The 20,969-nt window shown below is 37.5% G+C and overlaps 1 protein-coding gene across 4 annotated transcripts in view; it reads right to left on the bottom strand.

The window, feature by feature from the left end:
- OXSR1 (oxidative stress responsive kinase 1) overlaps positions 1-20,969 on the bottom strand; it is an 88,057-nt gene that overhangs the window by 47,080 nt on the left and 20,008 nt on the right. For 3 of the 4 annotated variants that reach the window (XM_065933005.1, XM_065933007.1, XM_065933006.1), the window contains 2 exons: positions 15,388-15,496; positions 7,735-7,876 (listed from right to left, as the gene is read on the bottom strand). In XM_065933005.1, the coding sequence (XP_065789077.1) occupies positions 7,735-7,876; positions 15,388-15,496 (251 nt within the window). Of the gene's footprint in view, positions 1-7,734; positions 7,877-12,985; positions 13,119-15,387; positions 15,497-20,969 lie in introns of those variants that run through there. The other variant, XM_065933008.1, reaches the window with a different exon arrangement.

Below are 20,969 nucleotides of genomic sequence, written 5' to 3'. Positions count from 1 at the left end.
GGTTACTGATATTTCTCTCAGCAATCTTGATTCCAGCTTGTGATTCATCCAGTCCCAAATTTTGCATGACATACTCTGCATATACATTAAATAAGCAGAGCAATAATATACAGCCTTGATGTACTCCTTTCTCAATTCTGAACCAGTCTGTTGTTCAATGTCTGGTTCTAACTGCTACTTCTTGCCTTGCATACAGGTTTCTCAGGAGACAGGTAAGGTGGTCTGATATTCCCATCTCTTTAAGAAATTTCCATAGTTTGTTGTGATCCACACAGTGAAAGGTTTTAGTGCAGTCAATGAAGCAGAAGTGGATGTTTTGTAATTCCCTTGCTTTTTCTGAGATTCAAAGGATGCTGACAATTTGTCTCTGGATCCTCTGCCTTTTCTAAATCCAGAAAATCCTTTTCTAAACCGTACATCTGTAAGTTCTCGGTTCATGTACTGCTGAAGCATAGTTTGAAGGATTTTGAGCATTACTTTGCTAGCATGTGAAATGAGCACAATTGTACAGTAGTTTGAACATTCTTTAACATTGCCTTTCTTTGGGATTGGAATGAAAACTGACCTTTTCTAGTCCTTTGGCCACTACCAAATTTGCTGACATACTGAGTGCAGCACTTTCACAGCATCATCTTTTAGGATCTGAAACGGTTCAACTGGAATTCCATCACCTCCACAGGCTTTGCTCTTAGTAATGCTTCCTAAAGCCCATTTGACTTCACATTCCAGAATGTCTGGCTCTAGGTGAGTGATCACACCATCCTGGTTATCCTGGTCATTAAGACCTTTTCTGTATAGTTCTTCTGTGTATTCTTGCCACCTCTCCTTAATTGCCTCTGCTTCTGTTAGGTCCTTATCATTTCTGTCCTTTATTGTGCCCATCTTTGCATGAAATGTTCCTTCAGTTTCTCTAATTTTCTTGAAGAGATCTCTAGTCTTTCCCATTATACCGTTTTCCTCTATTTCTTTCACTGTTCATTTAAGAAGGCTTTCTTATCTCTCCTTGCTATTTTCTGGAACTCTGCATTCAATTGGGTATAACTTTCCCTTTCTCCTTTGCTCTCTGCTTCTCTTCTTTTCTCAGCTATTTGTAAGGCCTCCTCACACAACCATTTTGCCTTTGTTTTTCTTACAAATGGCTTTGGTCATCACTTTCTGTATAGTGTTACGAACCTCTGTCCACAGTTCTTCAGGCGCTCTGTCTATCAGATCTATCTATTCATCATCAGCTCCACTGTATAATGGTAAGGGATTTGATTTAGGTCATATCTGAATGGCCTAGTGGTTTTCCCTACTTTCTTAAATTTAAGTCTGAATTTTGCAATAGGGAGCTCATGATCTGAGCCATGGTCAACTCCCAGTCTTGTTTTTGCTGACTGCATACAGCTTCTTCATCTTCAGTTGCAAGGAATATAATCAATCTGATTTTGGTGTTGCCATTTGGTGATGTCCATGTGTAAAGTCATCTCTTGTATTGTTGTAAGAGGGTGTTTGCTATGACCAGTGTATTGTCTTGGCAAAACTATTAGCCTTTGCCCTGCTTTATTTTGTACTCCAAAGCCAAACTTGCCTGTTACTCCAGGTTACTCCAGAAATTATTTCTTAATTTCCTACTTTTGCATTCCAGTCCCCTATGATGAAAAGGACATCAAAGGACATCCCCTATGATGAAATGAACAGAAGGTTTTCATAGAACTATTCAACTTTATCTTCTTCAGCATTAGTGGCTGGGGCATAGAGTTGGATTACTGTGATACTGAATGGTTTGTCTTGGAAAGGAACCAAGGTCATTCTGTCGCTTTTGAGATTGCACCTAACTACTGCATTTCGAACTCTTTTGTTGACTGTGATGGCTACTCCATTTCTTCTAAGGGATTCTTGCCCACCATAGTAGATATAATGGTTATCTGAGTTAAATATTGGTGTTACCCATTCAAAAGCTGTTTTCTGAGCTTCTGTCTTTTTAAAAAGCATTTACTTATTTTGTTGTGTCAGGTCTTGGTGTGGCAGGCAGCTCTTTCACTGTGACACACGCATGTTCTAGTCGTGGAGCACACGCACCAGAGCACACATGTAGACTCAGCAGTTGTGGTGCATGGGCTTCGTTGCTCTGAGGCATGTGGGAGTTTAGTTCTCTGACCAAGGACTGAACTTGAGTCCCTGCATTGCAAGGCAGATTTTTAATCACTGGACCACCAGAACAGTCCCTAAGCTTTTGTCTTAAGTGAAGAAACAGCAATCTCTTATCAGCAGAACCTATACTTTGGATGACTACTTTTACTGATCAATTAAGATAATAAATTTATGTTTCCCTCGTCAGACCAAAAATTGCAATCTATAGAACAGCTTCCAAGAGTAAAACTAGAGGAATACCATGAAGTTAAATGGTTCACTGGATAATTAAATACCAGTCTGTCCTCACACACAACAGGACAAATTGAACTTTGAAGGAAAAGATTTGTAACTAAGTATCTGGAAATCAATATAACAGTCTTTTTTTTTTAAACCTCATCTCAAAGAATATCAAGCAACCCACCAGCCCCCAGTTATATCCTCCAACCACTCTTAAATAGCAAGAACAGTAAGTTCTGTTTTTCATAGCTTGATGCCATTTCTCACATGTCACTATTACACCAAAGTTGCAAATTCCTTTTAAAATTAAACTTAAAAGTACAGAACAAGTTTCTCCCCATTACATTTTCGTGACTCAACAAACAGCATGCCATGTGCTACATGCTAAGTCACTTCAGTCATGTCTGACTCTTTGTAACCCTGTGGACTGGAGCCCACCAGGCTCCTTTGCCCGTGAGATTCTCCAAGCAAGAATACTGGAGTGTGTTGCCATTTCCTCCTCCAGTGGATCGTCCCAACCCAGGGATTGAACCCGTGTCTCTTACTGCCAGCTGCACTGGCAGGCTGCACTGGCAGGCTGGTTCTTCACCACTAATGCCACCTGGGAAGTCCAATAATAGGCACAGTTCAAGAGAAGAAATGAATCATAACAAAGCTGAAAAATACACTACATTTATGCATCTTAAACTGACTAAACATCTACCATTTCTGTTAAAGCTAACCCCTTTAAATAGGAAAAAATATTTGGGTACATAGATACAGAGAGAAAAGTGTAACTCTAATTTAGAGACCTGTTCACTCTAGTAGAAACCTCTAAAGCTTCGGGGGTCAAGGAGAAAACACAGTAGAGACAGTAGAGTAAAATTTTACACAGTAGAGTAAAATTATTTGACCTAATCCACCAGACTGATACAAATCTATCTGAAATAACAATTAGATTCTAAAGATATGGGAAGTAACAAAATCTACTGAAAACATCGATGTCTGCTTCCCAGTAAAACAACTTTCTCCTAACTTTCTCCTACTGAAGTCTCAGTGCAGCTCAGCTCAAGTGTAAGCAGGGTTTTTAGCCTTGGCTGCATACAAGGATCTCTGGGGAAACTTTCAAAAGTCCCAATGCCAAGGCCTCATCACAAATCACTTAAATGAATTTCTGGCAGTGAATCTAGTAATCAGTACTTAGTAAACTTTCCCAGGTTATTCCAATATGAAGCCAATGTTGAGGACCTCTGATTTAATGTATAAGAGAATTTCTATTGCAACAACACGGCAAACAGATTTTCATCACTTACTACACAGGCCTTGGCCCTAAGACACACCATTCCTCTGTGCCAAACACAAAGAAAAATGCTGGATAAATTAGGGGAGAATACTGTCACATAACTCAATATGAAATAAAAAACAGAAATCTTCAAGCTTCAGAAATGAAAAGGACAAGAGTAGAGCCGTCAGCCTTGGAGGGCTTCCCAGGTGGTGCAGTGGTAAAAAGTCTGCCAGCCAAGGCAGGAGATACAAGAGACAGGTATGACCCTTGGGTCGGGAAGATCACCTGGAGAAGGAAATGGCAACCCCTCCAATGCTCTTGCTTAGGAAATCCCATGGACACAGGAGTGTGGCGGGCTATAGTTCATAGCGTAGCAAAAGAATTGGATACGACTTAGCAACTAAAATGCAACAACACTGAGATGATCAAGATTTTATCATTCATTGTGTTAAAGTGGTATACTATACTCATTGACTTGAATATGCTGGACCATCCCTGCATCTTTAGAATGAAGCCCAGTTAATCATGGTGCATGATCCTTTTAATGTATTGCTGATTTTGGTTTGCTAATGTTTTGTTGAGGACCTTTGCATATAGGTTTACCTTGTAATTTTCTTATAGAGTCTTCGTCTGGCTTTGCTATGGTGGCCTTGTAAAATGAGTTTGTAATGTTTTCTTTTCTTCTAGTTTTTGGAAGAATGTGAGAAGGATTATATAAGTTCCTATTTAAATGTTTGGTAAAACTCACCAGTGAAATTATTGGTCCTTGACTTTTGTTAGGGAGTTTTTGATTACTGCTTTGATCTCCTTAGTAGTAACTGGTCTGTTTAGATTTTCTGTTTCTTCATGATTCAGTCTTGGTAGATTCTGCGTTTCTAGGAATTTACCCATTTCTTCTGCTACCATTTGTTGGTATATACCTGTTCATAGTAGTCTCTTAACGATCTCATATTTTTGTGGTGTCAGCTGCAATGTTTCCTCTTTAACTTCTGAATTGGAGTCCTCTCTTTCTCTTGGTGAGTCTAGCTAACAATCTGTCTTTTTAAGAAACCAGTTCTTCAGACTTTTGGAATCGGTGGGAGAAGGCGAGGGTGGGATGTTTCGAGAGAACAGCATGTATATTATCTATAGTGAAACAGATCACCAGCCCAGGTTGGATGCATGAGACAAGTGCTCAGGCCTGGTGCACTGGGAAGACCCAGAGGAATCGGGTGGAGAGGGAGATGGGAGGGGGGATCAGGATGGGGAATACATGTAACTCCATGGCTGATCCATGTCAATGTATGACAAAACCCACTGCAATGTTGTGAAGTAATTAGCCTCCAACTAATAAGAATAAATGGAAAAAACAAAAAAAAGAAACCAGTTCTTAGTTTCACTGATCTTTTCAACTGTCTTTTTAGTCTGTTATTTCATATATTTTCACTCTTGATGTTTTTATTTAATTTCCTTCTGCTAACTCTGGGCTTAGTCTGTTCTTTTTGTAGTTCCTTAAAAGTAAGTGATTTTAAAGATATCTATCTATCTATATATATTAGGTATACACATATCTCTTGTATTCTTCCACTCTTTCTGCCTTTGATTTTAATTGAGCATTTTATGTAATTCTATTTTTCTCTCCTCTCTTAGCATATTCTTTTTTTCCTTTTTTAGTGGTCTTCCCAAGAGTCTGCTCTATACATTTACAATGAATTCAAGCCCACTTTCATATAGTACTATACCACTTCCCTGAGTTTTCTTTTAATCTCATATATCCTGGAATGGGTATTATAATCTTGCAACCCAGAACTGTCAACAAGTACAGATCAAAAAAAAAAAAAAAAAAAGCTCTAAGCCTGCTCTCTGTGGCCAAAGAGGCACCAAACCTAGCAGGGACCTCATCCCTGATTACATAGCTGGACTATAGAGTCACAGGCTGACCAATTAGGCCAGAACCAGAGGTGCCAATCAAGATCAGACAGGAAATTTCACTTATTGTCCAATCTACATCTAGTGTAGACAGGTCCATGCTGCCTATACCAGCACCACTGACAGGCCCAGTCAATACCTCCCATTCTTCCACCCAGCAGCTGAGAGTGACCCAGGTCTGGTACCTTTTGCTCCTCTACACAGTGGCAATAGATGACCGAGACCCAGTGTTTCCCAACTCCTCACCCAGTAGCAAAAGGTGACCTAGAAAATGTGCCTTTCAAGTCCACAGGCAATACCAGAGAATGAACGGGAGCCCAACTAGCATCACGTGGCAGCCCACAAGATGAGCCAAAGGAAGTGTTCACAGACTCACAGGCACAGCCACTCTCTCCCACCTTCCACCTAGCAGCAGCAGGCCGGGCAAGTGCACTCTACTCCCATGGGTGGCATCAGCAGGAATCGAGAAGAGAGCCTCTAGTGCTACATACACAAAACAAACCAGAACACCACTGCAAGGGCTCTCAAAATCAGGGAAATTGCCTGTTAAAATATATTACTTCAATATATCATTATCTCAATAGGATCAAAAGTCTTCTAACATAATATCCAAAATATCCATGATACAATTTTTAAAAAGTATTCAATATACCAAGAACCAGAAAAAATTCAAAGGAAAAGACATCTAAGGGACTTTCCTGACAGTTCAGCGGTTAGGACTCTGTGCTCCGAATGCAGGGGGCACAGGTTCAATCCCTGGTGGGGAACTAAGCCCCTGCATGCCACATGTCATGGCCAAAAAGAAACAGGAACAGAAAGACTAATATCAACATGAAGAAGAATCAGATGTTGGGACCATTTCACAAGAATTTTAAATCAGCCATCATAAAAATGCTTCTAACATGCAATTTTAAATTCTCAAATGAAAAACAGAAAATCTCAGCAAAAAAACAAAAAATGTAAAAAGAACCAGATAAAAATTATATAACTGAAAACCTACACTAACAGAAATAAAAGCTCCAGAAATGGGTTCCAGAGTAGAATAGAAAGGACAGAGGATAGAATCAGCACACTTAAAAGCAAATCAAGAACATTTACTCAATTTGAACACAGAAAAAAAATAGGCTGAAAACCAAGCCAGAAGGATTATGGTACAATACAGGTTCAACAACAAAAGATCTAACATTTCCACCATTAGAGTCCCAGAAAAAACTTACCAAAATTGGTGAGGGCAAAAACCTAGATTGAAGAAATTTGGGAACCCCAAACTAGATAGACCTAAAGAAATCCACACTAAGACACATCATAATTAAACTTCTGAAAACCAAAGATAAAGAAAGCTTTTTTTTTTGCTAGGCCGTGCAGCATGGGGGGATCTTAGTTCCCAAACTAGATACTGAACCTGTGCCTTCTGCATTGAGAGCACAGTCTTAAACCACTGAACCACCAGGAAGTCCCACAAAGAAACAATCTTGAAAACAGCCAGAGAAAAGCAACTTATTTGTACCAATTCACATGACGGATTTCTCATCTGCAACCATGATGGCCAGAATTAAGTAACATATCTTTCAAGTGCTGAAAGAAAAGAAATGTAAACTACAAATTCTTATATCCAGGGAAACTATCCTCAAGAAATGATGGGGAAATAAACATAACTTCAAATGAAGGAAAACCAAAACCAAGGACTAAACAAATTTGTACTAACAGAATCTATCACCATTTGTACAGATAGCAATTCTTGTTATCCGTACACAGGGACTGAATAGATATAAAGAGCCAGAAATACTTGAGCCATGAAATGCTACATGGCTCTTCAAATGTTATTTTATTTAAAAAAATAACATTGGTTAATTTTAAAAGTTATTTTACAAAAGCTTTTAATAATTTCAAAAAACACCCAATATATAAAACAAATTAGAAAGGAATATTCCAAACTGTTATCAGTTGATTAAGGCAATTGACTCCTGGTAGGAAATTAGAAATTTATTTTTGGAGTTTCCAATTTGACTAGAGCATTTGTTATTTTTTAAATGTTTACTAGCTGTGTAACCACAGTGTATTGGAACTAATAATATAATACCAAGAGCCCTGCTAACACTCAGAGATTATGAGTAACTGCGCCAAAGAACAAGGAATAGCCTCAATGAAATGAAACACTACTAACTACTGCTGCACTTATCCAAAAGAGAGGAGTGCTATCTTTTACGTACCTGTGAATTTGTCCATTTTTATGCAGGTATTCCAAACCCTCCAGCACTTCTTTGAGTATTGTGGCAATGGTAGCTTCATCCAGGACTCCATTTTTATGTTCCCCCTTTGCCACAATGTGTTTAATAATATCTAGAACAGAACCTGAAAAGAGAAGAAACAGTTTTCCGTAATATTTTAACTCATTCAATATAATTCAGAGCCATTTAAAAATCAAAACACATGTAATTCTTCTCATAAACTTAGCTGTGTAGGAAAGGAAGGAAAAAATAGCAATATAAAGAAATATAAAAGTTTAAAATTAATAATATATTAATTCTACTCTAAAACAGAAAGCAACTTGCTAATATCCAAATAGAAGTGTTACACCAGCATCTTCTTGAGACATCTAATGAGAATTTGAAAAAGGTAATAGAGGATTTTTAAAATCACCTCTGAAGAATCCCTAGGTAAACCATATCTGTCAATAACACTCTAGCAAAAGATCTAACAAACCAATTTAGGTTTCTAACATCAGATTAGAGTATGCAACATTGTTTAAATAAAGATATAAAACACAACTGAAATGCAGGTCAAATGTCACATGTGTATGCAAACTAATTTAAAGGTTAAAATTATATTTCAGGTTAATAAGTAATAGAAATAAAACAGGTAAAGCAAAAAAATTATGCAAGGAATAAAAGTGGCAGTTCTCTTTAAATAAAAGCCTAGATGTATTATCAATCTCAGTCTTCCCAGGATGGGAAATGATACTCCTACTAAAAATCAGAGGGAGGGAAAAAACATCAACATAATAATTAAGGGCTTCCCCGTGACTCAGCTGGTAAAGAATCTGCCTGCAACGTGGGAGACCTGGGTTCAATCCCTGGGTTGAGAAGATTCCCTGGGGGAGGGCATGGCAACCCACTCCAGTATTCTTGCCTGGAAAATCCCCATGGACAGAGGAGTCTGGCAGGCTACAGTCCTTAGCGTCGCAAAGAGTCAGACAGGACTGAACAACTAAGCACATAATAATTAGAATCACAGAATGTTATCTACCATTAAAAAAAAAAAAGCTTGCTAGAGATCAGTAGGATTTCTGGCAGTACAATGGCCCATAAAGATCAGAGAACCAAAACAAAATAATCTCCAATATTAAAAATTGTGCCAAGGAGTCTGGAATATAACATAAAGTACACTGAAAAGACTGAATGTCCATTTCTTGGCAAAAGTTTCTATTGAAAACTTGCCCTGGTGGGTGTTTTTTATTGCACACACTTAAAAAGAAAAAAATATATTTCCAATAGAGGGAAAGAAGTGGTCTAGATGGAATCCTTGAAAACATGAGAGAACTGAACACATTTACTTCAGCTCCCACTGGAAATCCACTAACTTGATAAGCCTGATAAAAAGGGCATAAATACAGAATAAAAAAGAAAACAAGATAACAGAAGAGATACATCATTAATTTTCTGAAAGAGAGAAAGCAGAAAAAGTAACTTTGAGTATGCAGAGGGGGAAAACTGGAAACTTCAGTGCCTGCAGAGGAGGTGTATCAGTTAGGAAAACATAGATCCCTTCCCTTGAGTTCCAGAAAGGCTCAGAACACAAACACCTTAGACCACATATAAGGATGTGAGGAGGTACTGATGGAAAGGTTTGAACATGGGAAAACTGGTTGAAAGCTCCCAGATCCCACCCTCCCCATCCTAGAAAGCAAGGCAACTACCACGCCCCACCTCTAGCAGGAGACAGGCTGTTTCTTCTCTGTAAACAAATAATGGGAGACTTCAGATTCTTGGTAACTTTTTAAAGATTTTCTCCCTCTTTATTTCTGGGATTCATAAGACTATGATCCACAAAGAGGGGAACTAAGGAATAAGTTTTGTTCTGTTTAGTTTAACCAATCACACACTGACCCCCAGAGCAAAGTGACTATACCAACTGGCCAGGTATTTCATTCTTCTGAGAAATCCAGGCCACACCAAGAACTGTTCAGTAAGAAAACATATATATAAATGCCAACTGAATTAAATGTCTGTAAAGAATATCTAAAATAAGGAATGCAAAGGGAAAAACTCCTACTAGGAATTAAAATCACAATTTTTTCATTCAATAGTTAAGCCATATTATATGAGATCTTGAACTAGGTGCCACAGAGTATGTGTCCAGATCCCCAGAGCATGACTGCTGACTTTCAGGGACCTTCTAGTCTGGTAGATCAAAGAAATGGGGCAACAAAGACCCTGGGGCACATCAAAGTCACCAGATACACATTTTAAATGAGTCTGAAGCAGGAACTCCTTTTCAAAAATCTTAGATTTCTATTAATTTCACATCACCCAGTGATTAAAAGGGAAATTAAAGCAATGCACATTCCCAGATTATGCCCAGAATGGATATACCAAACAAGGCTATATAAGAAGCCCCTTCTTCCCTGGGATAACTTGTCTTTTCAGTTTTAGTTTCCCAACAATATGATTTTTATACGTGAGGGATGATCATGCCACTAAGATCTACATCCTTAACTGACAAATATTGGTCCTGGAAGGTTCCCCCTTCTTTCCAATATGATATCCTCAGCATCTTGCAGCATCTTACACAATGCCTACGATCCTCCCTCTTGAAATATAGAAATTATATATAATTCTTCATATAAACTAAGAGAAAGATGAAGGTATAAGCAAAAGAAAACTAACACTGGATGATTCAAATTAATATTTAAAGAAAAGGAACAATGAAGAAAGCCTATATCAGCATATAGAATACTATGTCCTTGGGCATAATCTGGAAGTGTTCTGGAGGGATAATCTCTTCTCAAACTTTAATACATTAAGAAATTACTTAGCAAACTAGCTAAAAATGCTGATTGCCAGATCTTATAGATTGCCATTCAAGAGATCTGATGTAGGGCCCAAGAAGTTGCACTTTAACAACCTAGACTGTCCACTGAAACCCAAGAATTTTTTAAAGTAAAAGCAAGTAAATTAAATAATGTAAAACAAGAGGGATTTGGTACAAATTTTTTAATAAAGCAAAAAATTAAACTGTAGATCATCTACTCCCCAAACTATCTCACGTCTGCCTTCACAGTCCATGGCACAGAACATTTTAAAAAAAGTGAAAAATTTTTACTGTCCAAGAAAATCATTACTAAACATTAAAATGATATTGAAAAAGTGGTGAAGCAGTTGCTAGTTCAAGACATTTGTTAAATCTGACAATTATAGCTCAATCAAATTAATCACTCAGTCAACATGTTTATTTCCTCAGTTTATTTTTATGGGAAAACACTCTAAGTCCAAAATTAATTCACCCATTTTAGTTACCAGTATTTTTACCAAGATTTAATCAATCTTTAGCCACTGGGTGCTGCTAATGTCTTCCTAAACCATATAAGTTTTAAAAGGAGCCAAAATTTGCTTGCTCTGAGTATTCCATTTCCGATCAGCAGACATACCCTCACTGTTGCTTGACCATCCAAAACTGGTCACTCACAATACCATGTATTTTTTACCTGGGTCATGCTCAGGGTCAAAGAAGTCCCATACTTTTTCTCTCTCAGAAGATGACAAAGATGAGAGCATTCTTAAATCACAAAGTAATTCACTAAGACAGTGAATTTAAATTAGATTTCTGCATTTCTATAGTTCCTCCCTTTAAAGCCTACAGATTCTTCTTTATCTTTTCCTTTCAGAAGCTTTCTTAATTACTTTGATTTCTAAAAATCCTATATTGCAGTTTGGTGCTAATAAATGGTAGAAATAGCTATTTAGATAGAAAGTGGTTCTAATTTCTAAAGATTAACCTTCTATACTAATAAATTTCAACATTCAACATGAGTTCCAACTATTTAATTAATAAAAGATAAGAATATCATAGGTATAAGAAAGCATTACAAAATAATTATAATAGGCACATTTCAACTTATTTTAACCATGATGTCCTCCTGGTCCATGGGCTTAAGAGTGCCAGTTGCAGTTCCATTTTAAAATTTAATTAGATTATTAAATTCTATATCAGTACAATGTTGCTAAGTCAAAAATATGCGTTTTAAACACTTTGGTTGGAAAAGTTAGTGTGAAAGGAAAAGTTAATATGAAAGAATGTAGCCTATACATATTTGTGTTAACTCTGGCTGTTTACATTTTTAAATTATTCAGATAGAGCCCCTGCTTCTCAATGGTCCCCACCTCTCACTCTCTCTGCTCTAGCTGTGATTTCCGTATCAGATCCCAAGACACACCACTCTCCTCCATCTTGCCTCCACGCACCATCAGTACAGCGTTCCCTCTATCGGGGTCTTTCTCCCATTTTTCCCCTGATACCACCTCCACATCCATGTCACCCAGCTAATTATTACCTATTCTTCCAGTCTTCTGAAAAACATCACCTCCTGAAGGTGGTCTCTATCCCATCACAGCCATTCTCCCTCAATAATTAGGTTCTCCTGATATTTGTTCCCATGATACCTGATACTTCTTCATGGCACTCTACACACTTATAATTATTTAATTACAACTTTTTCTTATAAGACCCATAAGAGTAAGGAACTGACTGACTGATTCACCAATGTATTGGTAATCAATAAGTATTTGATGAAAGGCATTTTAACTGCGCTATCTTGACAGTTCCCTCCTATTTAAAAAAAGGTTTTTTTGTCATGCTTAGTTCTATTTTTTGTTTTCTACATATTGCTTAATGTATCTCTTCAGTTTAAATGTGTTCACTTTAAAACTACAAAAGATTACACTTTCCTAAAAAAGATGCAAAATTTTTAATATTTTTAAAGTAAACATTTAGATGCAAGATTATGTTGACTCACAAAATTAAAAGTAATTTTTAAAAGAATTAATGCTTGGAACATATTTGAAAATTATTGTCCAGGAAATTTGCTGAGTGCTATGCTGGAAAAACTGGGCACCATCCCAGGAAACTTAAGACCTGGAAGAACAGAAAGGTACATTTCAAAGACATCCCACCCAGCTACATATATCACATCCTGCCTTGTGATCAGGACATATACTCACTGAGAGAGGAATGGGAATTCTTTAAAAACAAACCCCAAAAAAATTTTTAAGGCATTCTGCTTATAAGTAGCAGAAAGGATGGACTGACACACAGCTATGGATGAGAGAATCAAGTAGACAATTTATTCCTATTCATCAGAGGACTTTTTAGCAAAACATTAAAAACTCTGTATTACACATTTTGCAAATTACATATAAAGAAAATTATGCTATAGGTGATCAATAACGAAAGACACAGTATTACCTAATATTCCCATATCTGTCCATACTGAAAGAACCATGCTTGACCACCATCTTGAAAGGTGGTTGGTGTTAGCAAGGCTTCCAACCATCATATGAACAGGGCCTTATCAAAGCAATCCAGTTTCTCCAGTGTGTCACTAATGGGATTGAAAGAAAAAGGTGATTCTGGCTACACTGAAAAGCATCAAATAAAAGGGATCATTATTATCAATGACTAAAATTTCTTCTGCACCTACTACATGTCAGCACAGTGGTGGATGCTTTACACAGTCATCTCACTTTCTCCTCCCCAAAACCCTGAAATGCAGGAAAGGCATCCCATTTAACAGACAAGTAAATAGGTTCAAAGAGTTTGCCTAGGGGCATAACCACCAAGTAGAAAATCTAGAACTTAATTCTAAAGCCTACAGAATTTTCTTTAAAGCTTCTCTGGGGCAGTAAGGTGTTCAATGAGTAATGGTATTTAAATAACAAACATGGATTCTCTTTCCTGTAATCCTACACTACAACCGAAAATGGAAAATAATGCTCCCATGTTAAATATGTATGCAAACAAACAGCAAAGTGATGGGAAAGTTGGGCAGCTCCATCACTCACTTGTCCTATCTCGCCACATCATTCAAATCCATGATGTAGCAAAATGTCCAATTTAGTACATGGCATGGACTTCTGGGTAACCATAACAAAATTTTCAATCTATACATACCAAGGGTCCACTGTTTGCAATTAGCAATACTTACATTTTATTCTAAGGACTAAAGCAGAAATAATTGTATACACAATAGTGCAGGATACAGTACATAATTATGTTAATATGGGGGACCAAGATTTTCTGTGTGAGAGAAAAGAGATTCGAGTATAATTTTTAAAGTTTTAAAGGTCTGCAATGTTAAATCTGAATTGGAAATACTAATGTCAAATTATGATTTAATATCCTATATATCCAAGCTCTTCCAAACAGAAGCAGGGACAAAATAGTAGCAGTACTCAGATATCCAAGTTATGCTTTCTGAATACCACTCCCCATAAAAAGGATCAGGGCTCCTTAGAATGTTGGCTGATTCTGAGAAGAGGAACATATATGTGAACCATTTATACTGAACCAAAAATCAAGGTTATCAAAGATTGATGGATCATGTCAAAAGGACACCACAGTACGTTTGAAGAGACTTCCACTAACAAAATTTTGAATAACCTGAGCATCAAAAAAAAAAAAAAAAAAAAAAGAGTGTAACCGATTGAAAGGCACTGAATATGTGAAAAAAAAATCCTTGAGTTTATATAGTAATACTTCAAAAAAGAAAGCATCACTCAATGGGAAAAAAGAAAAAAAAATCACTGGCAGTGATAATTAAACTAATTCTTTACTGTGAAAATTGATCCTTAAAAAAACATATTTATCCTGTCTAAAGTGACTGCCCGCAATGCGGGAGACCCAGGTTCGATCCCTGAGTTGGGAAGATCCCTTGGAGAAGGAAATGGCAACCCACTCCAGTACTCTTGCCTGGAAAATCCCATGGACAGAGGACCCTGGTAGACTACAGTCCATGGGGTCACAAAGAGTCAGACACAACACAACTCAGCGACTTCACTTTCTTAAGTAGGAATTACAGTACAGAATAATCAAAAAGTCCCAGTTAATATGGGAAAGTTCCTTTCCAGCGAAGAATGCCACTTTATAAATGTTAATTAAAAAAAAGAAAAAATTACCATTCTGCAACTTCTGACAAAATAATTGATTCAAACAAGGACTGTTAATGGATATTAGAAATCATTAGATCAAAGACTTGGGGAACTGGATACTCACAGTGCCAAAGTATCATCCCAAAGACTACTTGCTAGCCGCAAAGGGAAATAAAGCCAACTTTTCCATGGAGAGACCTGGCTGTCATAATCTTCAGCAATCAAAATCAACATCACTATTTAAGAAACAACCAGACAGCAACTACTACTTCTTGACGTGATGCAATATGAAGTACACAGCACCACCTACAAAATACTCTGTCCAAATAACCCTTTAGGTCTAATTTTTAATTTGTAGGAAACAGAGGAATATAAATCAAGTTAAACATCACCAGGAAGAAATAACCAGAAAAATCCAGAATGTGGAACATCCTACAAGATAGACCCTTCAAACCAGACCTTTCATAAGTTTGTGAAATGGAAGAAAGGAAATAGGAGGGAACCATCCTAAATTAAGAGAAATTGAAGAAGCGTGACAACCAAATGCAACATGTAAAACCTGTCTCACCTTGTACACTAGTATTGTTAGATACTGTAATCCCAGTATCTCCTCAAATGCATGTCCATGAAAGCCAAACCAAAGAAAACATTTGTATTTACTTTCCAAACCATGAAAATTTCATTGTACAATGAAAGTGCATTTCATTGTACTCTACTCACCTCCACTTAACAGCTTCATGACTAGCCACAGCTCATCTTTTACCACAAAAGATGTGTAGTAAGACACAATATTAGGATGATGGCACTGACTCATGGCTTGAATTTCTTTCTACAAAGAAGAGAAAACATGGTAATTCATTATATGCAAGCCTAAAACAATACTAGAATTTACTGAATCCAAATTTGGGAATTCCAAAGACTATGTCACAACCTTTTTAGGATTTTCGTGGTTCTGATCTCTTCAAGAATGGTTAAACCAAAAAACCACTTTGTTTCCCTCAGTTCATTCTGATTCCTACTCCTTTCACTCATTAAACCAGTAATCTCTGAAACCAGAAATGTACCATTTATCACACCTTGGCACAGTACCACAGAGGCCTCCAGTGGGACACATTTTTTACTTCAAGGTGTCCCTGAAGAAATCTTGGGAAATCAGGTTTTACAGTCACAGAGAATAATTACTAATAAACAAAGAGTGGATTTTTTGTTTGGCCCTTTCTTCCCCCAAATAGCTTCATCTCATTTTTGTGAAATGATTAACAGTTCTCACTTTAAAGAGGCCATAAGCTAAATCAAAAGTAGAAACCTGAGCCCAAAGTCTAAGCTTATACTATTCTCAATTAATGAATTTAAACTGGATTTGGTGTGATAAGATGCTTATAAAAGTCCTGTGGTGCTTATCTTTCCTGTGTGATTATCTTTCCATCATTCTCACTGCCTCCACTGAAACTACCCTCAACACACCCCAGTCCTACGATAATAACTTCAAGAGAGCCATGTTGCTTCTAATCATGATTCAGCCTTAATAACTTCAAGATCCAGCCATAATATAACTTCAAGTGACCCATGCTGCTTCTAATTATGCACATTTAACCCTACTGTTCCCTCTGCCTAAAGTACACTTCCCTCATTTTCATCCAGCTAAAAAGACCAAATCACTCTGCCAATCTCAGCCAAAATACCACTTCCACCCAGCTTCCCAGCTTTAGTGACGTGTCCCTTCTCTTGGCTTCTAAGCTCCATGCACATCTTACATTATAATTATAGCACATATGTATGGATAGAAAATTGGATGCTTATTTGCCTGTCCTCCCCTGTGAAACTGAGAACTTCAACCAAGCAAGTACTTAAAAGAGGATTCCTACACATGGTGGGAATTATCATACCATACTGTAGTTGCCTGTTTATTTTTCTGCATCCCTCACAAAACTGTAAGCTCAATGAGAGATCAGACTCTGTATTACTAGCACTTATCATTGTGCTTGGCACACAGTCTACCCTCAATAAATATCTGCTGAATGAATGAAATCCTACAGCGCTTTATGCAGCTTTTTACTTATTGATGTACTTGACCTATACCCTTGGTATTTGTCCAGTAAGATCAACTGTGTAAAAGTTGCTCCAAATCCCTGATTCATAAGCAGTGTTCAACGAAAGGTATTCCTTCTCTTCTCATCTTCCCTACTCGAATGTAGGTCCTTTTATGGCAAGGACTTCGTTGTGTGCATTTTTCTACCCACTAGGTTACCAGCACAATCTTCTGTACTAAAAGCTAAGTAAATACAAAGGATAAGGAAGAGGAACTAAAGTAATAAACACCTGCCTATTGGCACAGTTATATAGGACTTGAATAGATAAGATATGTACACATAAGAGAGAATGTACAGGACAGCATATACATGCCGAATGAGGTAAATGTTACCAGAATTCCAGAGGAAAGAACAGTTAAGGCAAGAAGTCTTCACAGAGTGGGCGGGAACTACGTTTGTGTTTTACAAGATGTGGGATTTTATAGCAGTACAAGGTACAAAGCACATAAAATTACAGAAAAGAAGAAAAGGATGAAATATGCAAGACAGACTTTAGACACAGGAGTAAACCTGTCTAAACACAGGTCATGCTTTCAACAGAAATTTACCAAGTGCCTACCTTATGCCAGGTGCAGTACTAGTATAATGATGAACCTTCATGAAACTTACGGTCTGGTGAAGAAGTTAGACAAATACTAATTTACAATACATATGAATAAGGTCTGATAGGAGAAGTACTAAATACTATACGATTTCACTGAAGAGGTGAATTGTCCAAAATTAGGAGTGACAATCGGGGAAAGATTCCTATAAAAAGTTTTACTACACTGACATTACAACCCTGTTGCGTGCTTAAGCGTTCAGTTGTGTCCAATTCTTTGCGACCCCATGGACCAAAGCCCACCAGGCTCCTCTGTCCATGGAATTTCCCAGGGAAGAACACTTGAGTGGGTTGCCATTTCCTACTCCAGGGGATCGCCCAACTCAGGGATGGAACCCACCTCTTCTGCACTGCAGGAGGATTCTTCACCACTGAGCCATAGGAAAGGTCAACAATTAAATAGGGAAAATAAATATGTTTTTATGGGTTTTCATTGTTTAATTACCTGGGACCATATCGTAAGACCCAGGTAATTGTAACTGTGTTCAAGAATTTAGGATTCAACACATACCCCAATGTTTACTGTAGCCAGGACATAGAAGCAACATAGCTGTCCACTGACAGATGGATAAAGAAATTGTGGTAGGCCTTCCCTGGTGGTCCAGTGGTTAAGAACTTGCCTTCCAATGCAGGGGACATGAGTTTGATCCCTGGTCAGGGAACTAAAATGCCACATGCCACAGGGTAATTAAGCCTGCACACTGCAACAAAGATCCCACGTGCCTCATTCTGACTCAAATTTCACAGCAGCTTCCTCAACACTCATAAGTGCTTCTACTCCTAGTCATGAAAATGCCTTCCTGACAGTCCTATATGTCTGGAGTACCAGACCTTTGTCTGGAATTTTTAGTGCTCCACCTCAGACTTTCAAAAGCCATGTTTTCCTGACCATTGTTCACTCCTTTTTAACTCATTCATCTTGATTTCTATTCTTTGCCCTCTGGCTTTCTTTTTCCATTTTTTAAAATTTATTTATTTCTTAATTGAAGGTAATTGCTTTCCAGAATTTTGTTGCTTTCTGTCAGATATCAACAAGAATCAGTCATAGGTATACGTATGTCCCCTCCCTCTTGAACCTCCCTCCCATCCCACCCTCTAGATTGTCACAGAGCCCATCTGAGTTCCCCGAGTCACCCAGCAGATTCCCATTGGCTATCTATTTTACCTACAGCATTGTAAGTTTTCATGTTACTCTCTCCATACATCTCACCCTCTCCATCTCCCCCAACCCCCCACCACGTCTTTAAGTCTGTTCTCTAGGTCTGTTTCTCCATTGCTGCCCTGCAAATAAATTCTTCAGTGCCATCTTTCTAGATTCCATATATATGTGTTAGTACATGATATTTATCTTTCTCTGACTTACTTCACACTGTATAACAGGCTCCAGGTTCGTCCACCTCATTAGAACTGACTCAAATGCATTCCTTTTCATGGCTGAGTAATATTCCATTGTATATATGTACCACAGATTCTTTATCCATTCATCTGTTGATGAACACTAGGTTGCATCCATGTTCTAACTACTGTAAATAGTGTTGCAATCCCCCTGGTTTTCTAATTACTCCAACATAGTTGATTTTCCTTCACTTCACATTACTGAGTCACTCCCCAAGTAATGTTAATTTATCCATTCATTCATTCATTCAGAGTGAACAGTCTCTGCCATCAAGAAGTGCTCATCCTAGAACTAACAACTTTTCCATCTATAAAATTTTGACAGAATTTGTGTCTTTCTTTACATTGTTATTCCCTCAATTTAGAGTCTCAATATCTCTTTGTGCAGTCCAGTGTTCCTCAACCTATGAGATCCAACTCATATGGGTCATGAAACAAACTTAGCAGATCACATTAAAAAATAGACAAAAACAGGATAAAAAATCATAGTGCATTCCACATAATATAATTAAGAACTGTTTTATGAAAACGCCTCAGTTACATTAATATATATATTTTATCAACACATTTATAACGTTATTAGATAATATGCTATCCTTTGCTGATTTTAAAGCCCTACCCAGCAGGGTCTCCCTCTGTGCCTCTTCCAAGTCTTCCCAGCCCAGGTGGCCCAGGACACAAACATCTCCACAGAGGCCTCCACCTTCATAACAGGGAGTTCACATCCACCTTGCACTTCAGCATAGCACTCAAACTTTTCCGAGGCATTGTCACACTCTGCCTTCTACAGCAGACAAGGACCTTAACTCTTCAACAAGATGGTGAGCTTTAAGATAGAAGACATTTTAAGCCTCTTAATGGTCCCCTCAGATGTTTGTCCAATGAAACTGGTCCAAGCATTTAACGAGGAGAGAAAAATCTCAATCACCTGCATTCTATGCTTTTCCTAGAGCCTGTGAGTAAAATCTCTGGAGAAAATAGATGCAGTACTATCTGACAGCTGATTTTGTGATCACACTTTTTGCAAAGGTTGTTAGACAAGAAAACATTTTGACAAGAGAAAGGAGCAATATACCGCCTCCTCACTGGTAACTGTCACACACAATACACACCTGGAATTGGTTTACATCAGTATTCTCTGGAGAACCCAGAGCATCCTTTCTGCATTATAATGAAGGCAGTTTTGAAAAAAAAATCTTACAACCACAACATCAAAAGTTGAGTATGGTGAGCTGATAATTTTTTTAAAAGATAAATTGAAGGCCTTTGTACCTTTTAGATACAGAACCATTGGCACTTAGATCTCAAGTCCTAACACTACCACAAATACCACAAATCAGGCATTCTTTATATTTTTGATACTTGTTCAGGGTTGAGTGGAATCCTACCTTCATATGCACCAATTATTTTAAAGTCACTTTAAATCACTTTCCCCCATCTTTATTATTTGTTGATTTGCAAATACTATATATGCAATGTAAAGAGTTCTGGAATATGTGGGCAAATTTTATAAAGGTCTAACCAAATTTCTTTCCTTTCACTAAGCTATATCAAATTTGCATTCCTCTAAAAGTAAGGCCCTAGTGTAATAACACCAATATTACTTTCAAGAATGTCAAATGATATTTGAGAAGAGATGCTCTTTACACTTTTGAACTAAAATTTAATCATTTTATTAGTATTTTATGAAGTTAAAAAAAATAGTAGACTTGAGTCATAAAAACCTGATTTTTTAGTCCAGACTCTGTTGCTTATCATGATTTAATTCCCTCATCTACGGAGTGGAGCAACTACCTATCTCGGAGATGTTTCTGAGGTTAAGGTACACTTTAACGCCTAGTACTGAAAAGGTGTTTGCTATTACTGTTATATGAACTTAGTCAAGTTATTAAACTTTGAGCCTTAGTTGCTTTAGTCATAAAGTAGTAAATAAAAAGACTTTCATTCCTCTTTATACCATCCTTATGGATTATGAGGAGAAGGCAATGGCACCCCACTCCAGTACTCTTGCCTGGAAAATCCCATGGATGGAGGAGCCTGGTAGGCTGCAGTCCATGGGGTTGCTAAGAGTCAGACACGACTGAAAAGTAACTGGCAAATGATAGGAATTCATCTTTTCAAATTCAACTGTTAATACATGGATTAAAAATGCTGTTTTTCTTTAATAAGAATGAGTTTACAGTTCAGGCATCTTTTATGATCCCTGCAGTTCACAT

The sequence above is a fragment of the Muntiacus reevesi genome, chromosome 4 (assembly GCF_963930625.1).
Source record: "Muntiacus reevesi chromosome 4, mMunRee1.1, whole genome shotgun sequence".
NCBI classification, from domain to species: Eukaryota; Metazoa; Chordata; class Mammalia; order Artiodactyla; family Cervidae; genus Muntiacus; species Muntiacus reevesi.
Note: the sequence above shows the minus strand (reverse complement) of the source record. Positions and strands in the feature narration are given on the sequence as shown.